This window comes from Lepidochelys kempii, chromosome 8 (genome assembly GCF_965140265.1).
Source record: "Lepidochelys kempii isolate rLepKem1 chromosome 8, rLepKem1.hap2, whole genome shotgun sequence".
NCBI classification, from domain to species: domain Eukaryota; kingdom Metazoa; phylum Chordata; order Testudines; family Cheloniidae; genus Lepidochelys; species Lepidochelys kempii.
Window position 1 is genome coordinate 3,183,956 of NC_133263.1, and position 25,679 is coordinate 3,209,634.

At 47.9% G+C, this 25,679-nt stretch overlaps 1 protein-coding gene across 4 annotated transcripts in view; it reads left to right on the forward strand.

The window, feature by feature from the left end:
- Nucleotides 1-11,422: 11,422 nt before the first annotated feature.
- Nucleotides 11,423-25,679, forward strand: part of ADAM19 (ADAM metallopeptidase domain 19) — a 52,342-nt gene continuing 38,085 nt past the window's right edge. Inside the window, exons 1-3 of one of the 4 annotated variants that reach the window (XM_073355211.1) lie at nt 11,423-11,598; nt 13,352-13,440; nt 17,036-17,106. In XM_073355211.1, the coding sequence (XP_073211312.1) occupies nt 11,505-11,598; nt 13,352-13,440; nt 17,036-17,106 (254 nt within the window). In that variant the 5' untranslated portion in view covers nt 11,423-11,504. Of the gene's footprint in view, nt 11,599-13,351; nt 13,441-17,035; nt 17,111-19,677; nt 19,826-25,679 lie in introns of those variants that run through there. The other 3 variants (XM_073355214.1, XM_073355215.1, XM_073355212.1) reach the window with 3 other exon arrangements.

The following is a 25,679-nucleotide window of genomic DNA, read 5'->3' on the forward strand; positions in this document are numbered from 1 at the left end:
TGACCTGATCTGTTGCACTCAGACCCCTGTATGATCAGAACGCAAATATTCTAACCATGTTCCTTGTTTAGCAGCTAGGAAAATCAACCTGTTGCAAATTGAGGGCCCAATCCTGCTCCATTTGAAATCAAGGGGGGAATTTGCCATTGACTACAGTTGGACTTTTGAAGAGTTAAAATGGGAGTCTCCAGGGACAGTGTGTTCTAGCACATGGACAGATTTTCTCAACACTGTCAGATCCTACCCAGGCTGGCAGTTGCAGCATCTGGTCCAGAAATCCTGTAGCAAGCCGGCCTAGGGGATGTGTGGCAAGGCATGCTTCACTGTTATTCTGGAGCATGCCCTCTGGGGAGCTGGCTGCTTCTCCTAGCCCAACCCATTATGCCTCCTTGGCCTGGGCTGGACATCTCTGTCTCTCGCGCTCTCAAATGCAGTGAAAGGATCCCAGCCTGCTGCATGGCTGAGGAGAAGAGGCATCGTGTGCTCTCTGCCCTGCCCATCCCTGGGCACTAGGGAAGCAATTCTAGTCCTTGGCATGTGGATTGCCCTGGAATTAATCATTTCTACTGCAGTAAGTGCAAATATTCAGTGAAAATGTTTAACTCCATATCAAAGCAGTAACATTTCATTAGGTGTCCAGTGAGTCAATACTTACACAGTATGTAAAGGGAGTAAACTACTTTTTTGAGGGGAAATAATAGTTATAAGAGAAGCTGGAAAGGGTTTTATATCTACTATAGCTATTTTCCAGATACCTAAAAGGGCGGTTGTGTATCAATATAAATAGCATAGATACGTGTTAGATTTCCTATAGATAATATATCCCAGGTTTTAAGGTGTCTAAGGATTTACCCAGTTAAAGAACATAGCTAGGTTCCGTTTACACTACACATTGTGACCATGTTGCAACCAGGTCCCCTGATTCTATTATATCTGTAGTGTGGATGGACCCTTAAAAGAAAAGTCTTATAAATAGCTAAAAATGCCTGTTAGCTCCTAAATTGGCTTCTGATTGAAATCTGATATGGCTTTGGAGAATGCATGTGAGCAAATGTGCTAATTCCCACACAAGCATGTTTCCAAAGTGTAAAGCAGCTGTTAGCAGGATTACTCCCTGACTCTGACCTCCCTCTCCCCGCACTTTCCCTTTTATAGATTCCGGGGATGGTAAAAGGAGACACTTGACTGGGCCATTACAATGTGCAGGAAGCTAGAGCTGCTGCTTTCCATTAATAGTCTGAATGTTGTGTGTTCTATTGGGAGACTGAGTTACCTAACAAAGGTGTCCTTTGCCTTTTCGGGGGGAACTGCCTTGTGAGCTCTCCTTTGGCCATCGTTCTGATTGGGGCCCTGATCTGGCATGCATGCCCATGAACCTCAGTGGAAATTGGGAGCATTCAGCATCTGCCAAGAGACACTCAGGGTCTGAACATACACAATTGCTGTCAATGGGAGTGGGACCGGGTGACTGGCCCCTTTAAGAGGGAGCAGGTGTGGGAGGAGGAGAGGTCCAATACACCTGTGACTGGGCCAGAAAGTGAGAGTGAGTGTGGGGAAGAAGGCTGAGCTCCAGCTAGGAAGAGCTGGGAGTGGCTGTTTGGTGAAGAGCAGACTGGGACAGTTGAAGAGCTCTAGGACAGGCAGAAGATGCCAAAGTTGAGTATTAACTATTGTGGTATGGTGGTGGACTTTCACAAAGAGATTTTTCTCCTCAGTGTATGTCGGTCATTTGAATTCCCCACGTTTCAGTCTGTTGTCCCTTATTGTGTCATGATCCCAAAAATTCTCTGCTCCTTCAGAAGGTTCTCTAGCTAAACTAGTGGGCTGAGTTTTTCAATGTTACCTCAGCATTTTGATCACCCAGGAAAATTCTGTAACCAATACACTCACTATAGGTAAGGGTCCCCATTTAAAAAGGTGGTTTGATAATTTACTTTATAGACATCTACACACCCAGGAAATCGCAGGGAAATGCCCACTACGCCACACACTAACCAGATGAGTCAAGACCTGGTCTATTTACAGCTGTGGTACAATGTAACAACTTAGGTCACAGGTGTGACTTTTTCCCCCAGTATAATTATAATGGTACAACTCCTGCGAACGCAGTCATAGCAATATGAAGGTGGCTTTTGTCAGTTTAGCTATTCCTCTTATGGAAATAAGTTATATTCGGATAAGCATATTTATACAAGAATAACTGTTTCCATGCTGGAGGAATTGCACCATTTTTAACTAGGCAAGTATAATTAAATCAGTACAGTTTTTTTGACCCATGAATTTCACCACAGCCAAGGTCATTTAGTTGTAAATGGAGAAAGCTCCAGTGTAATTAATCATCCTTTGTTTTAACATCACCAATCCCTCTTTTAAAAAGCACAAATCGTGGTTTGATTTTTTGTTTGTTAGCCCCATTAAAAACAGACTAGGACCAAGCCCACATCCAGTATACTATCAATCTATGGCATGTCTCCCTGCTTTGGAAAGGACAGCTGCTCGGAGCTCTGCAAATATTTCCTGCCATTCTGAATGGAAGGGGAAAAACGGAGGCTAAATCAGATGATTTGGGACGAGCTGAAGCCCTTCCGAACTGTCACCACCTGAAATAGTGAAGTCAGTTGTTAAATTGTCAGGTGCTTCTACTGAATCCCAGTCTCCTCCCTTTGATAATGTCAAAAATATTGGGTGACAAAATGTTTTAATACAGAAGGATTTAATATTCTGTTCAAGTCTGTCAAGAATGTGGATGCTCCCCCGGTCAAGGCAAATATCTCAAATGCTGAGCAGCAAAGCAGTGTTCCCTTCTCTGTCTGGGACCGCCATTTTTGGTAATACTTCCTCCAGAGTCAATCTTTTAACGGTGATTCCTTAAATAGCCTTTCCTTTTCCCTAAAAGAGTTCCCCTGAAATATCACTGAAATATCACTTTTAATCTGATGCAAATCCAAACTATTAGAACATAAGAATGGTCTGACCCAGCATGGCCAATGGTCCATCTAGTCCAGTATCCTGTCTTCCTGTGGTTGATGCCAGATGAACTGAACAGGGCAATTATTGAGGGATCCATCCCCTGTCGTCCAATTCCAGCTTCTGGCAGTCAGAGGGTTAGGGACACCCAGAGCATGGGGGTCTAGTCTCTGAACAGGTTTATTACTTTAACAAGCATTCTTTCTATTTCCTTGTTTGAATGACTCCTAATTCATGATGAATTCTTTGTCCTTGTATAGTGTCTTCCATCCAAGTCATTAAAGTGCTTTACAAACACTAATGAATTCATATTAGCTTCACAGCAACACTATCTCATTGGCAAGTATCAGTGTCCCCATTTTATAGGTGGGGAGATGGAGGTCCTTGTTTTTAGACCTAACTAATCATTTGCATGCAACCACCCTTGATTTGTGTGCTCATTTATAGTCACTGGGCAGGAACACTTTTAAATTTGCCTACGTCCCATGGGAAGTCCATGGTAGAGCTGGGAACAGAATCCAGATTTCCTGGGTCCCACTCCGGTGCTTTAATCACAAGATCAGCATTCGATAGCAGAACTGGGAAGCACATGTAGGAATTCCATTTCCTCAATGTGGCTATCAATTAAGTTACTAAATAGTCTACAGCTGACCTTGCAGGTGTGAATCAAGCAAAAATCCCCACTACTTCAGTAAGACTTTTCTGAAGAAGGGGGTACAGGAAGAGGCTTCAGAAGTGCTAGACGGGATGTGACTAATTCCTTTGCCAGAGGCAGCCGTGCAACCACAAGAGCCCTGTTAAGCCTAAAATACTCTGGGCCGCTCCATGTGAACATGTCTGAACAATAAACAACGCACAACTGGACAGTGTGAGGTTCTATTTTTATAGATGGGGTTTCTGATGACTGTAAATTAAGAGGTCAAAGCTCATATAACCAAAATCCAATGATAATAATACTGTCATATAATGTGTAATTTATTAAATGTTGTTGTTTTTTTATAATTCTTGGGTGCTACCAAAAATCACAAACACCTCCTGACTGAACCCTACAATGATTATGACACTGTTCCTTTCTCTTTTTGGTGTGTCTGTTTGAAGTATACATTTTTGGCTCAATCTTCTGATTGAAGAGTAGATGTGGGAACTTTGGAAGAAGGTTTGCTGCATTATAGGAAGCCAGATTGTTTTCAAAGATATGCCAGGCATTTACACAGCCTCTGCATAAGTGTCTTTTCTATTTGCATTATTGTAGTTCAATATATGTACTGAGAGGACAAAGCCCCGTGGTGCTCTGTCTGACACACTGTTTTCTGTAATAGCATCATTACAAACTGTGATACAGACACAACTTCCGTGGTGGTGTGGATGACTGCATACTGGAGGGGTGCGTGCCAGCGGTTAGAATGGGGATCTGGAAATCAGGAGTCCTGGTTTCTGTTCCAGCTGTGACACTGATTCATTGTGAGGTTAGAACATGCAGCTTCCTGGTTTCTGCTCTGACCTGTGAGACATTCATTGGATGAAGCAGGGAAAATCCTTTAACCTCCCCATGCCTCAGTTTACCAATATGTAAAAGGTAACACTCCTCTGCTCCACTGCGGTGTTTTGAGACCCAGCTGTGACCCTGTATTGATGCTACTCAGACAAGGACTACTTGCCCCATTGACATCATGGGACTGCTTGCATCAGTAAGGGAGGTAGGGAACAGGTCCTATACTAGCTAGTTAAACGATGAGTGCTTTGAAACAGTTGGGCACCAGCCCCTGTGAAACCGTGGTGTTCTTCTAACACAGTTTGTCCACCACGCTGTGAAAAGTAGACAAGGGGGGAAGATCCTGATGCTAGTAAAGCTGTGCCACATAGCTGCCACAATTTATCTTTTTCTTTCTTCGGACCAAGGGTCTGCAGAACTTACTCAACGCCAGCTGCCCTCTGCTCTTACCCCAAGTCAGCTGCCATTTTGAGGGCAAATGAGATCTGTCTTATTCATTGTGATAGTACCTAGGATTCCCAGTCATGGATATGCACAAACATAGATGAAAAAGTTGGGCCCTGCAAGCCTTTGTTCTCTCTATCTCTGTCTCTCTCTGATTTGTGAAAAGCTGAAGAGCTGGCAAGACACACAAAACCACCACTGACCAGCTGCGATTGTAACATTTCCTCGAAGAAGTGATAACTGTCACAACCTGGCTCAATAGCTCTCTGGAAGGACATCAGTCTGTTGGGTCCCCTTTGTTCCTAAGCCACCTCGGCCTGGCCAGAGCCAGGTCACTGTTCCTAGCTCTGGGTCTCTAAGGGTATGTCTATACTGCAATTAAACACTGGTGGCTGGCCTATGGCAGCTGGCTCTGGCTCATGGGGTTTGGGCTATGGGGCTGTTTCATTGAGGAGTAGATGTTCCAGATAGGGCTGGAGCCCAGGCTCTGGGACATTCCCTCCCTCATGGGGTCCCAGGCTGTAGCTTGAGCCAGAACATCTACATCTCAATTAAATAGCTCCATAGTCCAAGCCCTGTGAGCCCGAGTCAGCTGACCTAGGCTAGCCCCGGCTGTTTAATTGCAGTGTAGACATACTCTAAGGCACACTCCCCAGTGCAGCCCACCTCTCCTTGGGACATAGGGCTATGCCGCCTGGCCACCTCAGAGCCAGAACTAAAGACTCAGCCCTCTGGAGCCCCCAGCTGCATAGGTGTTCCACCTTTCTGCAACCTCTCAGAGCATCTCGATGGAGTTAACCCCTTCAGTGACAACGTGGAAGGCAATCAAGGAATCACGGGCTGAGCAAATGGATTTCTTTACCACAGGCAATTTTACATTCAGGAAAGCTCTAGAGCGTCCCAGATCTTGGCAAACTAACAAACCGGCCTGCGTTGTACACCCTCTTACACTGCCCTCACCCCTTCGGTGAGCCTGAGGTCTGGTCAGCATTTCAGGCTAGGCAAAATTCCTCTTTCCTCCTCTCGCTCACTAGCCCAGTCTTGTGGCACGCAGCAGTGGGTGAGCACGCTTCTCAGAGAGCATCCCGCCCTTAAATACAGTCTGTAACCCCGTTTGCCCTGTGCCCAGATGGGACATTCCAGCCCACACCCATGCGTGTCCCAGGTGAAGAAAAACCATTATCCCCTGCGGTGGGCCCATCACGGAGAGTCATTCACAGGTAACCCTTCTGCCAGGTGAAGTTGGCAACAACAAGGGCCGGATTCAGTAGCTAGAGGTTTATCTCAACCCTACAAAACAGAACCGGCTTGAGCCACCTCCCCCTCAGTAATCTGGGAAAATTTTCCACCACCGCCGGGCGTCTCCGAGAGGCGATACTTCCCCACTTCTGGGTAAAACAAATGAGAAGTTTTATTACCAGGGAAAGGGAACTGAGCACTGGTTTTGGAACCACCACCACTCCTTTCCCCCCCCCCGCCTTCACAAACATAAGCAAACCAGAGTACACTGGGCAGCGTCCTTCGCCTCAGCTCCTCGCCTTGTGGTGCGAAAGTCCGACAAACCGATGTTCCTTTCGCACCCCACTGCCCTCGCCCTCCATCGCACCCCACTCGCAGGGGAGAGTTCAGAGGTACGTCCGGGAGAGTTCACCGCCCACCCCGGCGCGGGGAAGACATCACCTGGCGCTTCTGCTGCTATTGCTGTGGCAGCTGGCCCCCAGCTGCAGCGGTTCGCTCGGCATTGCTGCCTGCGGCCCACCTCTGCGCCACCGTTCACGTCGCTGCCATTGGCTGCTGCACTGGTGCTTCCCGCACTGCCCTGGCCTCTCTACTGCAACGTCTGGGACGCCACATCCAAGGTCCCGCCACTCACCACAGCGCTCGGTGCTTTCAGCAGCGGGCGCGGAACCTCCTGGCTAGTCCAGGCTAGGCAGCCCCTTTCCCAGAAACGCTGCCCCGGAGCAGGTCTAAGGCTCAGGCTTTGCCAACACAGCTCTGTCTGCTCAATACCTAGGCAGAGTAGGTGTGTTCATGTGAATACGGTCCGGTCCTGAAGTCTTTTCCCCCCCAGCTCATCACGAGAGGTCAGGGGGTGCACTCATTCAGATCCAGCTTACATAAAGCTGACGGCCCTCCATGGTTGCCTCTTTGATAGTCCCCTCCAAGCTGCCCCACCCCGCTGCCTGGCAGGGCAGTGTCTGGAATAGACCTGCCTTTTCAAGGCACAGGCTGGTTTTTCAACCCAGAACACAAAATGGCAGCTAGCACATGAAATGGGAGACTGGGTACAAAAATGGAAGTCACAAAACAAAATGGAGTTCACAGTTCGATACAGACATCTCCCCCAGTCACAGTAACCATTAAGGGTCCTGAATGTTCTTTTACCAGAGACGTTTAGTAGCATTGGGAAAGCTCCTGGAATTAGGGCAAGACAGAAAATCATTACAGCCCCTAGCAAACCTTTCTTCCAAATGGAATCTTAATTTTCCATCATCCTGATTTATTGGTATACTCAGGAAGACAACACAGATCCAGCATGCATATAGAAACCATCTGCTAACTGCTCCTTTCTAAGTGAATTTGCTGATCACTCTCCTACAGCCATTTTTACTGTAGAGGGGAAAGTAGAGGATTTTATGGATCATACAGATCAATAATCTTCTGAAGAGTTTAGACAGCAAATAATGAGTTTACTTGGCCTCCTGAGACACCACAATACCAAATCTCTTTCAAAGCACCAGAGCCAAATGCCTCCAATCTCTATCTGCCTGTGCACTTTAACACTTGAGTTACCTCTCAAGAAAGAGATCTTGCAGTCATTGTGGATAGTTCTCTGAAAACATCCACTCAATGTGCAGCGGCCGTCAAAACAGCAAATAGAATGTTGGGAATCATTAAGAAAGGGATAGATAATAAGACAGAAAATACCATGTTGCCTCTATATAAATCCATGGTAGGCCCACATCTTGAATACTGCGTGCAGATGTGGTTGCCCCATCTCAGAAAAGATATATTGGAATTGGAAAAGGTTCAGAAAAGGGCAACAAAAATGATTAGGCATATGGAACGGCTTCCATATAAGGAGAGATTAATAAGACTGGGACTTTTCAGTTTGGGGAAAAAAGACAACCAAGGGAGGATATGATAGAATGAACAATCACAACTGGTGTGGAGAAAGTAATTAAGGAAGTGTTGTTATTTACACCTTCTCATAACACAAGAACTAGGGGTCATCAAATGAAATTAATAGGCAACAGGTTTAAAACAAACAAAATGAAATATTTTTTCACACAACGCACAGTCAACCTGTGGAATTCCTTGCTAGAGGATGTTGTGAAGGCCAAGACTATAACAGGTTTCAAAAAAGAACTAGATAAATTCATGGAGGCTAGGTCCATCAATGGCTATTAGCCAGGATGGGCAGGGATGGTCTTCCTAGTCTCTGTTTGCCAGAAGCTGGGAATGGGTGATAGGGGATGGATCACTTGATGGTTACCTGGTCCGTTCATTCCCTCTGGGGCACCTGGCATTGGCTAGATGGATCTTGGGTCTGACCTCGTATGGCCGTTCTTATGTTCTGACTTCTGATTTTTAAACATAGATCCCTCTCAATAAAAATGACATGCCTATATCTTCAGGTCATGATCTTTAGCTACATTTATTATGAATCACAGGAGGACAATTCATAAAGAAATCCACATCTATGGGAGCACATCTTGCGGGGTGGATGAAGTTTAAGCTGGTGTAGATCTCCTCACCTCAGCTCCGCTCCATAGCTGTCCCTCTTATCCTGCTCTATCCCTCTGAGCTCCCTTCCCTTTTCTTTCCATGTAGCAGATCCCCTCCTAAGTAAACCCACCAAAAGGAAGAAAAACATCATGGAACTAATGTGACATTTGCTGCCATCCCACTGCTCTCGCAACATGTGTGTCCTACGACTTCCCCCACCTGGGTCTGCCTTGTCGATTTAAATTGCCAGCTCTTCGATACAGGAATCGTCTCTTTCTAGGTTTGTATAGCACCTAGAACAATAGGGACCCATTTTTGGCTGGACCTTAGGCACTGCCCTAATAAACATGGTTAATCATCCTCATCTTTGGGGAAAGTGTGGACATTCATGCTGAGACTCTAAAGAAAACGTAAGCAAAAGTAGATAATGTGATGTGTTTCCTTGGATCAATGAGTAGAAAAGGGCAGAAGGGACCATTATGATCAACTAGTCTGACTTGCAAAACACAGGCCACAGAATCGTAACTGGTAGTCCCTGCATAGACCCCAATAACTTGTCCTAATTTCTTCTGGTGTAGAATTGAACCATAAGGAAATGCTTCTCTTTGCCCTAGAAGGCCTGGTCTTTGCTTGAGCAACTCAAACTCTATTGTGTTTTCAGCTCTGGGAACTGGGTGGGCCACTTCACCGGGGGAGGCCAGGTCTGTCTATGCAGGAGCCTGGTGCCTGTATGCCAGCAATGACCCTGGTAGCCTGTGATGGGATGAAACTCCATCATGGACTAGGATGGGTTAAAAGCTCGTTAGTCTAATCTATTACACCTGTGCCATCATTAATTAGTTGAAGGAGGGGCCTAAGAGACAGCAGATGATAGATTAAAGGACACCTGGGCCTCATAAAATGTGGAGTGGTCAGTCTGAGGGTGTACAACCACAGGGAGTGGGTAGGTTTCTTTTGAAGACCCTGAGCCAGGATCTGCAGAAGAATGGTTCTCTAGGGGATCCAGCCCAGGGGCTGACTGCTCTGCACCAGAGTAGAGGGCAAGACTCAAAGGTAACCAAAAAAGGGACTGAGATTCGGGTGACCTGAAGGGCCTGAGGCTTGTTGGGACTCTTGAGTTGTACTGTTGTTACCCCAGAAGGGGTTATATTTGGCTGTGACTTGGCAGTGGGCCAAACCACATCTCTAGCACTGGTTTTTGTGTGGCAAGCTGAGAAGACCTACTGTTGGGAGGAAACTGAGGCAGAAGGTGCTGGTAGTGCTGTGTTTGAGCAGAAGGGGAAGCTATGAGATGGCCATGCCCCAGGACACAGCCCCTAGCCATGGCACTCTCCTGAATTCTATTGGCTTGGAGATGTATTTATTTTCCTGGGGGTACATCCACAGGGCGGGTGGGGAGATAAGGACAGCGATACTGGGTCAGACCAGAGGTCCATCTAGCCCAGTATCCTGTCTACCGACAGCGGCCAGTGCCAGGTGCCCCAGAGGGAATGAACAGAACAGGGAATCATCAAGTGATCCATTCCCTGTCACCCATTCCCAGCTTCTGGCAAACAGAGGCTAGGGAACCAGCCCTGCCCAACCTGGCTGACAGCCATTGATGGATTTATCCTCCATGAATTTATCTAGTTCTTTTTTGAACCCTGGTATAATCATGCATATGTCAGAGATAATGCATATATCCCCCTGGCCCTGCCCAAGAACCTCTGCACCTCTGGTGCAGCCTGTGTGGGGTCCAGCCCCTAGACTTGCTGATGCAGAGGTGGGAGAGGGCTGCTCCAGATTGCATTGTCTGGTCATGCTCCTGAGAGGGCCATTGCAGCAGTTAGGGATGTCCTAGCCACAGCCCCCTGTCCGCCAGCCATGCCACTTCTGCTAGGGACAGAGAGGGGATTAATTATGAAAATGGATAGAAACACTCAGTCCAGGCCCCCTGCTGCTGTTTGTCTGGAGAGTAAATTCTGTTTGGTTTGCCCTGTGCCTAAGTTTTCAGTGCGTTATAGATTTTTGGATTGCCAACCTGTATCTCCAGTGGGGGAGCAGTTAGGCAGGTGGCTGGAGGTTTGGGAAGTTAGGTGGGGGGCAGCTGGGGCTTTGGGGATTGCGGGTAAATGCATTAGCAGAATGTTTCCTTGAAAGGAAAATGTTCATGGTGTCGCCATTTAAACTGCCCTCATTAGGCACCAGAGCTAACGCTTAGTTGAGATGATGAGCCAGATCGTTAGCAGGGCTCAGCGATTGCTTCAGGCTGCCTGCAGACTCCGGAAGACAACCCTGGCTCTCTTAGCGCATGGTTCGCCTTTGGGCGGTTTTCTGAGAGCTGGCAATGCCCAACTCCGCACGGGGGGTGGCATGTGCACAGGGGCTGGGCGCACAGCTCGGGGGATTGCCTGATCAGACCCTGACATCTCTGACACTGATCCCCCCCCCCCTCCCACCACCCCCTTACCTTAAACACTGAATCTGGGGGGAAGGGGGGCAGCTTCGGAACCCAAACCTAGATGTGGCCTCTAGCCCTATAATGGGCTAAACCCAACCCCCTCCCCATCTGAAGGGCCCCACTCTGGGGGGGGGGGGCAGTGCCTTATCCCTGGGCTCGGCGACAGGGTCAGGGTCGCTGCCCCGCATCTGCCTGGCGGAGGGACGCCCCCACTGGGCGGACTCGGGGGCTGGCTCCTGGCTGGGCGTGGGGAGACGGCCCCGACCTCGGAGCGCTGCGGGGAGCGGCCGCCAGTTCGCCGGGCGGCATCCGAGCCTGCGGCGAGCCGCCGAGCGAGCCTCCGCGGGGATCCCCGGCGCCGGCGGGCGCGGAGCCTCGGCCAGCCCCCGGCGGGTCCGGAGGGTGCCTGGGTGCCAGCCGCCCCGAGGAGCCATGCCTGGGGCTGCGGGGCCAGCCTGGGGCTCCCCGGCTCCTTTCCTGCTGCCGCTGCTGCTGCTCCCCGCCCTGGAGCCCGCAGGCTGGAGAAGTAAGTCCGCGGGGGAAGATGCCGGGGAAAGGGACCCTCAAAGCCGGGGGGGACGATCCGAGCTGTGGGAACCCAGAGCCAGGGGCTGGCTGGGTCGGGTGAATGTGTGGGGCTTTATTCTAACGCTGGCTCCTGGCCATGATAATGTACCTTCCCTCCCCTGCCCCCTCCCCCCCTTTTTTTGTTCTTTTATATCTTCCACTCACTCCTTCAATCCCTGAACAGAAGGTTTGCCGGCATGAATAGCGCAGCCAGCCTCCTAGCAAATCAACGAGAACACCCAGAGAACACGCATTGCAGGCTGCGCCCATAGACAATCCTCTCTCTCTTTTTTTTTTTTGCTGTTGTTTGGGGGATACGTGGTTATAAGCAATGTCTTGTCTGCTGCTGGGACCAGGGTCCGTCCAGGATGTGCCCTGGGGATTTCTAGCGGCGTGGAATGGCAGAGGTTCCTATCTCTCTCTGCAACACACTCCCAGCTGTAAAAACCCAGCTCAGCAGGAAAGCAATGATAGCGGTGGTTGGGTGATAGCCCTAATTGCAGGTCAGCAGGTTGCAGGCAGGCTGGGATTGACATTAGCTGGGAGGAAGAGCTCTGTGCCTTCCAAAGCTTGTTTCTTTTGGCAACAGATAGCCCCTTGTCTCATTAAACCCAGGGGCATTTTTACCTGGTGGTTAATCACAGGGTCCTAATAGAATAAGATTCGCTTCCCACTTCCACTTGCTGTCACTGTCCCCAGTGGATTACCCTCTCCTCTGAGTGTCTTGTGAAGGCGTTGACACCAGGGGCTTTTACACCCGAGTCAAATGCTGGAAAGACAGATACGGCAAATTATGTATTTCAGCTCTCTCTGCTTGGGGCAGCATTCCATGATACAGATCTGCTGGATGGGGTCTGGAAGAGTCGTTAAAGAGAACTGGTTCCCTCTAGAACTCCATGAGTTTAGATATCATGAGAAGTGCTGTTCCCATTCTCTTTCCCAGACCTGAAGAAGAGGTCTGTGGAGCACAAAAGTTTCTCTCTTTCACCAACAGAAATTGGTTCAATGAAAGATATTCCCTGATCCTGGCCTTGTCTCAGGGGAAAGAATAGACAGACCTGCTTTAAAGGGGAAAACACCATTGGGCATTGCTATGGGATTGTTGGACAGGTCGGCCATGCCTGTTAGTTTCAGACTAAGAGAATTATTTAAGTGCTTCAGGGAGTTTCTCCATCTTTGTTCCAGCAATTAATGTGCCTTTTACAACTCCTATTTAAAAATCCTCTTCAACAATTACTGCTCTGTCCAGCTGCACTTATCCATGGTTTGTATATTTATTACTGGCCTGATCCAGAGAGGAGCTGAGCACATGGCCCCTCATCCAGCACAGCAGAAGTTTTTAAGCCTCATTTAAGTCGATCAGATTTCTCATGTGCTAACATTTAAGCACATGCTTAAGTGCTCTGCTGGATCAATGCCTGTGCTTGTATACGTCTGTACTCTCAGAAATGTAGATGTAAAAAGTTATAGGGAAAATCTTTTCTGCTGCTAATATTAAACAATGTGCTTAGATATATTTAGAGACATTAGTGGCCAAATAATTCAAACAGTTCTTGCTTTTTGCTGTTTATATGCTGTCTTTTGAAGGATCTGATCCTGTTCCATTAAGTCAAGGGCAAAACTCCCGTTGTCTATGATGGGGCAGGATTAAACCCTAAATGCTGGGCTTTGCAGTGGAGTTTTGATTCTGAGCAACTGTCTGTGCTCCCCAGGAGAAAACAGCAGTGTTGGCCCACAGCTATACCAGGAAGAAATAACACCCCAGTGGAAAGCCACAGGAAACACCACCATCAGTGTGAAGGTATGTCATATGACCCCGTTGACAGGAAAGGTGCTCTTAATTTTTTTTTTTTTTCAAATATTATCACCCAAGGTGTGACATGGTTGATTGGATCTGGTGATGTCTCTTAAATTCTTCAGACCAAATCCCGGTCACTGTAGGCACATGCAGGCTATAGGAGCATTTCAGAAACCGCACCAGCATAGTGGGGAGCTGTTAGCTGTGATCTGGTCTCTCCCCAAAGCTCACAGGCTGCAATGCACCCACTTGGCATATGGTGCCATAGGGGAGCGCTACAGAGAGGGGCTAAGCATGACCTATAAGATCCCCTGCCCAGTGGCGATAAAGCGCTGCTTTCTGTGCACAGTATCTCAGCTCCAAGCTGGAATCCTACCTCCATAAGGATCTGTGCAGAGAGCCACTACTGATCAGAATATGAATGCGGACTGTGCCCCGCCTTTGTGGCGGATGTGTGCTCCAGGTTTGGAGATGGAGCTTAGTCTGTACCCTAAGCAATAATAACAAATAACTCTGGCTGCTGTATCACTTTCCATTCTGAAGGACCCCAAAGCGCTTTAGACTATGGGCATGGCTACACTTGCAGATGTCGAGCGCTTTGAGTTAAACCCGCCTTCAGAGAGCGCAGTCGGGAAAGCGCTGCAATCTGTCCACACTGACAGCTTCAAGCGCACTGGCATGGCCACATTTGCGGCACTTGCAGTGGTATTGGGAGCAGTACATTATGGGCAGCTATCCCAGCATGCAAGTGGCTGCAATGTGCTTTTCAAATGGGGGGGTCTGGGGTGGAGTGTGACAGGGAGTGTGTTGTGTGTATGTGGGGGGAGAGAGAGTGGGTTTTTGGGGGGGCTGAGAGCATGTCAGCATGCTGTCTGGTAAGTTCAGACAGCAGCAGACCCCCAAGTCTCTCTCACACACAGCATTCCACACTAATGGTTGCTTTGTCTCGGAGCAGATAAGCAGCCGGCTGTCAGAAACGGAGCTTTCAAAGGGCATTTCCACATTCCTACAGCTGATTCCAAACAATGACAAGGGTGGCCACTTGACTTAAGGGGATTATGGGACGTTTCCGGAGGCTGATCAGAGTGCAGTAAAGCAACACCTTGTTCACACTGGCACTGCAGCCCTCCAGGGGGGTGCAGCAAACGTTATTCCAGTCGCCGAGGTGGAGAACCAGCAGCGCTGTAGCCGTGGAGTCGGAGCGCTCTACGTGCCTTGCCAGTGTGGACGGGGAGCGAACTAGTGCGCTTGGGGCTCCTTTATTGCACTGTAACTCACAAGTGTAGCCAAGCCCTTAGTCCTGAGATTGCTTACCCACCCCTGAAATGCAGCTGTCTCAGGGAAGAGCCCAGCAGCCATTTAACACACCCACCGATGATAACAGTAACAGGCTGTCTGTGGCCTCCAGTGGCAAAAACCTTCAGGAGGGAGGCCCAGGGGCAGGATAACTCAGTGCTGGTCTCCTTGGGAGTTTGCTCCAAATCTTAGTCAGGTGTGGGAAGGCAGGTTTTCCCTCATGGAGGAAGCTGCACCCAACTCCAACACCCTGTGATCCGTTGGATCACCATGGATGTAGTCCAATGGATCCGTAAAGGCCCTGTGCCTCCGCACCTGCTCTCTACAGGCTCCCACAGTGTCTGGCAAGGCAGCTCCATTGGAATCACACGAACTGGGTTATCCTGCCAGCAGCAAATCTCAGGATGTTCCACGAAGAGGACTCTGTTGCAAAGAGTGAGGGCAATGAAAGGGTAATGCAGCTTGGGACTGTGTCGCCTCCTCAGTGGAGTCGCTCTTGGGTACCAGGGAGGAGGAGAAACAGCCCCAGCCCTCTCCTGGAGCCTCAGACAGGTCTCCAAAGGTACAAGGCAGAGGGGGGTAATGGATGGAGGTTCATCTGCTTCCTCTGCATCTCCACAAGGATGGTCCTCCCATGTTCAGATCTAGGGGGAATGATCCATTCCTAGTCAGAGCCTGAATGCTGCACCCCTAAGTGAGTGTCCTGGGATATCACGGGGAGTCCTCTCAGGAATAAAGGCTGCTCACATGAGTGATGGTTTTCAGGATGAGTTTGGCCTCCCAGTAACCCCTGCCGTCTGCTGGATATAATCTCTATGGGCCTGATTCATGGAAGCCAAGGAAAGACTCCCATTGACTTCAATAGGCACAGGATTAGCAGAATATCAGAATGGAGACCTGCCACATGGATACGAAAGGCAACTTTCATAATTGACACTAGAGTTGGGATTAACGCAAAGGGATCTGAACACGCATGTTGACTGACAGACTGTTTCAGCCAAGCAATTCTTTAAAATACTCTTATGGTTTCACGTGGTTTCTGTGGTGTGAAATCCCCTTGTATGTTGAGTAAATGATGAGGAAATAACCTGACGCTCTTATTTCTAAGTACTTCTTTATCTTAAAATTCTAATACAGTAAAAGCAGCCTTTCGTGCCTCTTTAGGAGGCAACTTCCTTTAAGAGAAAGTCTTGTAATATCCTCAGTTGTACTGAGAAAGTCTTGTAATATCCTCAGTTGTACTGAGTCAATTTACTTTTTACGTTTTAGATCACTGCTAGTAAGCAGCTAATTTTTATCAGCTCTGTGGTCATTTAAAACTTGTTTCTGTGCTGAACGGCCCCATGTTCCTTTGTATGAATTAGTATAAAAACAAAAGACTGTACTAAAAAAACAAATCCAGTAGTAGCAGACACATCGAGTAATGAGGTGTTTGGCTGTAGTTTATATCCTTGATCTCTCTCCCCCTCCCTCCTTGTGTTTTAATTGTATCTGCCTAATAATGAAAATAAGTATAATGCAGTGGTTACTGGGAACACCTTTCAGGTAATGCATCCTGTCTAGCAGGTGTATACACCTCACCTGTGTACAATGCACACCTCCAGTTTGTCTTCTTCCAGCCCTACCATTTATTTAACACTAGGGATACACATAACTTGCTATACCTGTATACAGCTATATATCTGTATACTGTAAATATAAGTACACCAGATCTTTGGACCTGTCTATATTGACATTTGAAATGATATTAGGGCCTTCATAGAAAACCAGGTCTCTGAGTACATCCTAGCAAGGTAGATGTAGAGTGCCTACCATATGTTGTAGACCAACATGGCTGCAGTTTCAATATATGTTGAGTAGTTTTTCTGGGCAGGAGACTTTTTATACAAATTGTGCATGCTATAGACCAGTGGTTCTCCACCACTTCACTTTGTAGAAGAAAGCTTCTTTCCTGGACCATTACCGCTGCCATCTGCTAAGAAATAGTGTAAGCACAGCTCTGTATCAGGCAAATCGTGCTAGGATGTTTTTCCAGTGACCAAGCATTCCTTGGGCTCTGAGGCATGGGTCCTGTCCATATTTCCAAAGGAGTAACAACACATCATTCTTCTTTCTGAGCATTCCACCTCCATCCGTCTCTGCCTACTGGGCACAGCAGGGGCGGGAGACGTGCTCAACGCTGCAGGGTGGAATAAGGGGAGGTTTGCACTTGCAAACAAAGTAATTGCCAAGTTGATGAACACTTAGGTATTCACAATGATCATGCTGTATGTGTAATGGGCAGTTTCTCTGTTGCATGTAGCACCCATTCAAAGCAGAAGTCAAGATGACAGTCGAGGGGAAAGAGCTCATCCTGGATGTTGAGAAGAATGAGTAAGTGTGCTTGTCCATTGTATGCCCTGTGCCGTCTGCTCCCGAAGATGATGAATAAGGAGCTGATCCAGAGCCCCGTGGAGCTCTTTCTGTTGGCTTCACTGAACTTTGGATCACACCCTAAGGGCTCATCTAAACCTAAAGCTTAGATTGACCTAGCGACATTGCTCAGGGCTGTGGACAAATGTCTTGCCCTGTGCGACATAGTTAGGTTGACCTAAGCCCCCACTGTAGACACAGCTAGATGGATGGAAAAATTCTTCCTTCAACCTAGCTATGGATTAACAGTATCAATTGACCATCCCCTTTTGTCAATGTAGGAAACGTCTATGTTGCAGCTGCTGTGCCGTAGTGTGTGGCTGTGGTTTAGACATACTCTAAGTGGGGGAAATGCATGCCACTCTTATACATGATAAGAGTACTCTGGGTCTGTCCTTCAGCTGGTAGAGTGACTTCTGTGGAGCTCTGTCAATGTATGCCAGCTGGCGATCTGGCCCACTGTATATAAACCCATGCCATGTAACAGTTAGTACCTGCGTTAACTAGACAATGATTTCCTGTTACTCTTTACCTGATGTTAGTGAGCTGGATTGTTCACCAAATGACTCAATGTTTTTTTTATCAGTAAAAAGCTCTCATGTGGATTTTGTATGTTATGTTACTCATAAGGGATTCCACTCCAGGTCTCTTAGGAGGAATGACAGTGAAACTTATATTTCTCTAATGCCACTTATCCTAAAGTGGCCTAAAGAAATGTTTTCACTTGCACTGACTACAGAGGTTCAGCCACCTCTGTGGTAGAACACAGCAGCTGGTTAACAGCACACAGCAACAGTATATAGTCGTTTGGGATAGGAAGCAAAGAAGAAGAATACTGTATCCAAATGAAGCTACCAGTGGATATAGGTGGGCAGGATGGTTTTGCTGCTGGAGTTTGGATGTAGATTCTTTGCTACTTTTTATACCAGATCCTTTGCCAGGCAAGTGGATTAGATTCTAATGGTGGAAGAGCAGCTAAGACTTTTCTTATATAACTGACCCTTGCCAATTTTAATCCTTTGATGCTGGATTTCTTTCTGTGTCAGATTTATATATTGAGTTCCAGTTAAGTGTTTTTTCTCCTAGTACCCACTAATGTATTTATACCCTGGAATAATACTACTTACCATATTTAAGTATATAGTGCAGACATCCCTGACCAGTCAAACCTAGGATCACTCTTCTCCTTCCCTAAGAGTGCAAGGAAATGCCGCAATATGGATATACAACTGTGATTAGAAAAGGAGGACTTGTGGCACCTTAGAGACTAACCAATTTATTTGAGCATAAGCTTTCGTGAGCTACAGCTCACTTCATCGGATGCATGTATTTTCCACTACATGCTTATGCTTATGCTCAAATAAATTGGTTAGTCTCTAAGGTGCCACAAGTCCTCCTTTTTCTTTGTGCGGATACAGACTAACACGGCTGTTACTCTGAAACCATACAACTGTAATTAGTGTTTATGGTGACATACAAACATAACTGATATGCAGGATAGTTTGAAGGGGAGCCCAGCTTCTCTTTACATGGTGTAAGGCAGTACCTGAAATGAGATGAGTGATCAAATGAAAGTAGATTCTGGGAAGGGTTTTCTGTGAAAGGCTATACCCTAAGGATAAGCTGCTGGGACTTTCAGCACTGAAGACACTGCAGGGCCAATTCTGCACTTGTGTTAACAGAAAATGTTATAAATATTTCATCTATCAACATCTTTGGGCTTTGAAAGTACCAAAGCATAGAGAGGGGAACAAACTGTACTGCTATTCCTAGCTAAGACCTGACTACACAAGCAAAATGAACGGTGGAGTAATTGTGATCAGTAGAGATCTCTGAAGCAATGCTGTACATTATGTACTGCTACTGTAGGTAGGACAAAGCCAGTGAGGTCTATTTCCTTTGACTGTCAGGTCTTAAACCTATTGCTGCATTTGTGCGTTGTAGCATTGCAGAGGTGAATTTATTCACAGTCCAGGAGAAGTTGGCAAAAGCAAAGAATCCTGACAGAAATCCAAGTAACAGATTAATTCAGCGTATGATGACATTGCCTCCTGGGAACTCTGCTGTGCTATTTCCATCAGAGGTCTGGCTCTCGGCATGTGTTAGTAAACAGAATGAGGCTCACACACCATTTGCTATTGTGTTTACTTCCTGAGGTAAGGCTTTCATTCAGCAAGATACACATACACACACTTCCATCAGGGAGCATGCTGGCTTAGCAGGATCAATAAACACACAAGGCATTATGAAGTCCTACTATTTGAACAGATCTTATAAAAACACAGCACATAGAAAATATTGAGGATACAAAATAATCTTTAATACTGACTTCAGAGGAGCTTTTCCTGGGCATGGAGTGAAGGCTCAGGCCTATAGTCAGAGACAGAAGCCGAGACCCACAGGAGAACAGGCAACAAGACATACATTTAAGGGATAGCTGTCAGGATACTGGCTCAATGAGCAGCTGGGACGTGTTTGAGAATAGAGCTGTTATTTGGATGTCACTTTCAAAGTCATTTCAATGAATTATAGGGGAATTCAACAGCAGCGAAGAAGGAATGATGAAGCAGACAGAAGAAGTGGGGTCCTCAGGAATGTTGTGGATGCTCTAAGACACCTTCCATCTGAGACACTCCAGCCCTTTGCAAGCATTAAGGAATGAAGCCTCCTCTTCTCCCTGGTGCGTGCCTGTGACAGAGCTGTTGGTTTTGAATGCAACAGTTGTATTGCATGGCAGAAATGTTTGTGCCACGTCCCCGATGTCACATTTATGAAGAGCACATTGTGCTCCTCCCCCGGAGATGTAAACCAGGGGATATTGCATCTGTTCCCATTAACATGCCACACTATTATTTACTTCGTAAGGAACTCGGCACCTATCTGACTGTGGATTCCATACACCTGAGTATAGGCTTCATGCGTTAAAACCGAACAGCCCCATTTTGTTATTCCTGCTAGTATGAAAAAGGCAGAACCATGATTTAGTTCCAGAGGAAGCTAGGCCATCGCATATAAAATCTGAGCAATAGCAAGAGAATATCCCCTAGTGCCATTTAATTCTTCTTTTTCTTTTTGCTTCAATAAGTCATTGAAACACTCAAATCCTGCAGCTGCAGGATTGGAAGGTCCAAGACTGCATGGAGAGAGAAATATATGGAGAGATGCCTATAAGAACAATCATACATTTGGCTGTGGCTTAGGAACGGAAGAATTTGCATTCTAAACCTTGGATGAAAACAGAGTTGTGTTTTTTTTTTTTTTAAAGGCACTTGTGTTTAATAAGAACCAGCTTTGAGCCGAAGAGAGGGGTGTACGGGAGGTGCAGTGGAGAAGCTACGAATGTTGATCACAATGGTCCCTTCTCACCTTGGAGCCTATGACTATGTCATGTAGCAGGTCTGCATGGTAGGAGGCTCCTCTCTATCAGGGAGAACAGCTGATACTTCTGTTGTACAAATCGGAGACTAATTTGTTTTCCCACCTGGCAACAGGAAAAGCTGTAGGGGAGAAAAACACTCCTCCCTGTCCTGTTTCCAGAGAGTCTCTGTCACAGGGTGACTGGCCCCTTTTAAGAATTCACCTGCCTCCCAGTTGGGTTTCAGAGGAGGCCCCTGAGCGGAAGGGGCAGGTGAGAGCTGCCTGAGAACAGAGGAGAGACAGAAGGAGCAGCCGAGAATTGCCTGCGGGACAGCGCTGCAGGAGACCTGCTGGAGAGCAGTAGCCATGAGCTGCGATTGACGAGTTCTGATGGAAGCTGTTGGTGGACGGGACTGGCTAGAGCTGGGGACCCCTGCCCAGTTGCAGGAAGGCTTGAGCAGAGGCCCCTAGGGATGAAGGGAGGAACGAGCTTGGTCAATGCAAGCTGGACCCAGAAGCAAGGTGTTGGCTCTGAGCTCTTGATGAGCAGGGGTGGGATATACGGGCTGGGAGGGCTGGAGAAAGCCCTCTGGCAGAAAACCTGAATGGAGGCAATGGGAGGAGCCCAGGAACAAAGGGTTTGTCTTGGAGCAAGATTCCCCTGATCAGGGATAGGACTGATGGGCAAGGAGGCCTGGGGGAGTGACACATTGTGGGGAGCCCTCTCCCTGGGGACCTGACTGGGAGCTCCAGGAGAAGACACAAGGGAGAGAAGTGGGTCTTGGAACTCTCACGGGAAAAGCCTGGAGAGTGGGGCCCTGGGACTGGTTAACGACTCTTGGGTGGGCAAACTGGGAAACATGACCCTTGAATGGGATTGAAGAGCTTCTGCATTGTCATCTGGTCTTGGCTTTGAGGTTGTGGGAGGATCTGTGTTTACCCCGAGGGACCTGTGAGTCAAAGGGGTTGAATTCCTCCCTGAGGGAGAGACGATATTCCTTTGAAGGGAAAGCTGAGGTGGGTTGTACTTGTGCTGTCGAGGTTGGATACAAGAGGGCAGCTGTGATGGGGTAATGGGATATGAACAGTGGGATTCAAAACCCTCTCCCACCAGGAAGGGATGACTGGTGGGGCCGCACCCAGAGGCCATCCTATGACAGTCTCCCAGGGAAGGGAGAGGGTCCGGGACAGTCATAGTTACCTGAAAACTGCAACTGTGGGCTCCCAGTTTCTAGGGAACCTCTCTGAGGAGGTGGTGCAGAAAGGACAGGGAGGAGAAGGGGCTGCCAGACACAGCAGGGGGTTGATTGGTGCCCTAGATATCCACCCAAGCTGAGGACCATCAGTGGTGGGTCCTGCCCTTCCTCACCACACATCAGCCTCCAGCTGCTGGGGAGAAGCTGCCAGGAGAGTGGCCAGCCAGGGATGCTTTAGTCCCGCTGAGCCATGGAGGGAGTCACAATAGCATATGGCAGCTCTGAAGTGCCTTTCAGACCCGTGGTAGCTTTATCCTCATAGCTTTTCTGCCCCTGTCCTGCCCCCTGCATCATGCTGGGAACAGCGGGTTGGATCACATATTCCTAATGCAGACAAAGCTCCTGCTGACCTCAGGAGGCATCTTGTTTGAATGAAGGGAACGGCACCAGGCCTCAAATGTACTGTGGCTGGCTGAGAGCAGTTAACCTCCTAGCACAGACAGAATTCACAGGCTCCCAGACCAACAGAGAGATCTAATTTTAGACTCCTTTACCTCGGAAGCAAAAACATGCCACCTCTAAACAGTACCGTTTCCGAGTCTGAAATAACAAGGGAGGCCTGTATCTGATGCTCTGAGCTGTCAGATAAAGAAGCTGGGGGTCACTGGTTGATTGTCATTTCCTGCCTCTACAATACTTGTTTCAGTGACTGCTGACCAAGAGGGGTTTGTCCACCTCCCAGCAGGACGGATATTCCAGATGTTCCACACTGTGTCCACACACTATCCATATCTAATGGCTTCCTGCACTGGGGGGAGAGATGAGGGATGGTGTGATGGAGGCAAGGGGCAAGAAGCATTTGACCTGCTCATGAAGAGCTTTTTTACCATTAGGAAAATGGAGTTGGCACCTGGAGACATGCAGCTGCTCTTCCTCCTCCTCTTTCATTTGGACTGGTTAGTGATTTCTTTGTAATGCGGGGGAGGAGAGAAGGAAACATACCCCTCTAAATTATCTGTTCCCTGGCTGCCGTGATTACACGACTTCCCAGCCAGGAAATCCATTTCCTGTCCTCTTCCTCTTTGTATGCTGGCCTTATCCATTGCGAAGTGCAGCGGGACGTGTTGCTGACTTTGCAGGCGTGACTTCATTGCATGGCTCTTCCACCCCAAATATCACTGACACCCCAAATGTCACTGACCTGGCTGAGAGGAGTCTTTTCAATACCCTGAAATAGGCAGCTGAGTTTTACCTTCAGTGCTGAAGAGTCGCCTCCCCTTTCAAGCCTATTTTGCCAGAGCAATAAACGTGTTCTCATTACCCCAGGAAAGGGCTTTGAGAAAGTGAGATGTGCTGGCTTCAGACTTCATGAGCATCTGAGTCACCAGCACCAGCAAAGAGCCTTGGTGGATTCCAGCTATTTGCATAAGTGTCCAGTTTTACCCAGAGGGCTCTGGAGGGGCTTACTTGTTTCCCTCTCCAGTTGCAGCTGGATGTTAAAAAGCAGCCTTGACAATTATTACTACCAGGCTGGATGTTAGAGGGAAGGGCCGTCTGACTTTCTCACAATAAGTTCTGTTGGGAGGATTTTAAGCAAAGTTTCCAGCGAAGAGGGATCAAAGTCTCCTTTGGTACAATAGTGTGATTCTGCTGCAGTCGATGGAGTGGCTCCACTCTGTGAAAGGAGGAATAGCCCCCAAATGCAGACAAATCTGGTGTAGAAAGCCTGACAGGGAAACGAATCCCTCCCACCCCAAAATGTTCTTGGCAATCAGTTTGGGCAGATTTATTATTATTTGAGAAGAGAGAGGGATGGAAAAAATTTAGAGCTCTCAATCTGGTTATAGACTCTCTTCGGTCGTTCGCTAGACCAAAATGAAAACAGCTGACATTTCCCACAAGAGATTTGTGGCCTGTCTGTTGGCTTTTGGTTTTTGAAAAATTGTGTTCATGCATCCAAGATATTTGTATTTATTTTAAAAATGGCACCTACCCATGCAGACTGACGGCATTGTATCACGATCCCCAACTGAGTTGTTAGCTCCACTGAGTTCATTAGAAGAACCCACCCATCTCAAAGGACAACCATGGACATCCACTGGAGCCCAGCCAAACTTAGTTGAAGACCTCTGAGTATATCATTTCTGAGCACCTCCCATTGAGATCATTGGTTAGTGAAGGTTCCCAGCACGGTACAGGACTGTGCTAGTCAATTATGCCTGTTGTAAATATTTTACTGGCTCTAAGACACCGGAAAACCAATTTATTGTGGAAAACCTGGCAGAGATTTTTCCAAAGCCACTTAGGGATTGGACCCCAATTCCCATTTAAATTAATGTGACTATGCCTCTAAACTTCCTAGGCGACTTGGAAAATCTCCCACCATATGTTTTATTTAGCCCCTATCTAGCCCACGTTTTATCTCAGCCCCAGTACTGCCAAGTGTTGACTCCAATGGAAGTTAGGGGCTTCCCAGGGCCTCCTTCCCTGTCATCTATTTGCAATTCGTTTATCTTGCTTTCCGCTGCTCTCTGGAGATCTGACAAGAAAAGGAAGAGGGAAGGGAGTCTTTCATTCCCAGTCTTTCCTCTCATTCTCTCCCTGTTCTGTTTAGCTGACCGGGCTGCAGGCAGAGCTCTTTAGGGAACCCCAGGAACCAGCCTCCCAGCAGGGGGCTCCCTGCATCCCATGCCCCGTCTCCGTTACATAATGCTGCCTTCTCCTGCAAAATGCCGTCAGCCTCATTCACTGAATACTTGACCTGCCCTGTTGCTGTGTCTGAGACAGCAAACCAGAGACACCCCGAATGAGGACACCAGGCCTTCCCTGCAGGCCCGTTCATGCAGCAGCTCAGTGGCATTAAGATGGACCCTTTGTTTAAAACAATGACATCACTGACAGAGCTGCCCTGGGCCAAGATCACTCCAAGCCGGTCTTCAGCAGAACAGAGTCTTTAAGACATCTGTACATTGTGGCAGTGGGCCAGGCCTTCGCTCATTTGGCTGCTTTGCTCAGAGCTGACCTGGCTCCGCAGGATGTCTGTTCAATGAAAACTGGCAGTGGCCTATTTCCAGCCAGCATCCGAGCTCCAGCATGGGGGAGTCGGCTGCTCTGGAGTGGAGCTGATGTGTGCAAGTCAGGGAGGAGTGAGTATGGGTGCTGAGAGCTAGCCCCTCTGCTGGTTAGAGCAGCCTGAGGACTACTCTAACTTAGGCAGGCCTCAGATCGCCCCAGCACCTGAAACCATGGCCAGGAATCAGCATGGGACAGAGTTATTCCCAGCCCCAAGGACCCTTTCCTCCGCCCATGCCCTGTTTTTCCTGACACACCATCAGCAGAGTGAGGGAAAAGAGCTTGACAGCACCTGTGCTGGCTGGCCCTGTACCACCTTGCAGTTGGGTGATTGCCTCTGGGCCAGTGATGCCAGCTTTAGGGCTAGCAGTTTGGCACAAAGCGACCGCATAGTGCCAGAGAAAGCATGTTTGAAAAGCGGGCAATGAAGGCCAGAGCCTCACTGATGTCAGAGCCGCTGGCTAGGAGCCTGATCCTGCCTCCTGACTTCAGCGGAGCAACGTCAATTTGCATCGGTTGAGGATCTGCCTCATAGGTTCTAAGCAGAGACTTTCACACAATCCAGAGCCTCTCATAAACACATTGCTCAAAGCAATTTCCTGGAAGTTAATGCAATTTGGTGATGAAGCATTCGTTTCAGCTGAGCAAACTAGGATAGTCAGGGAGAAGATTATAGGGAGACGTTTTTCTGTAGCATGGTGTTTCTGTGATTATCTGCTGTTTACAGATATGCAATAGCTGATACCAGCACTATTCAAGGCCGGGCCAATAATGAGGTACCCAGTGAGGAGCATTAGCACATCAGAAAGAAGCGACATGAGCTTTGCTGGGCTACAATGAAGTTTGAAAGCAGAGACAAAAGCAGTCGTATTCCAGACATCAATTGGGCTCAAACGGAACGCTGCCAAA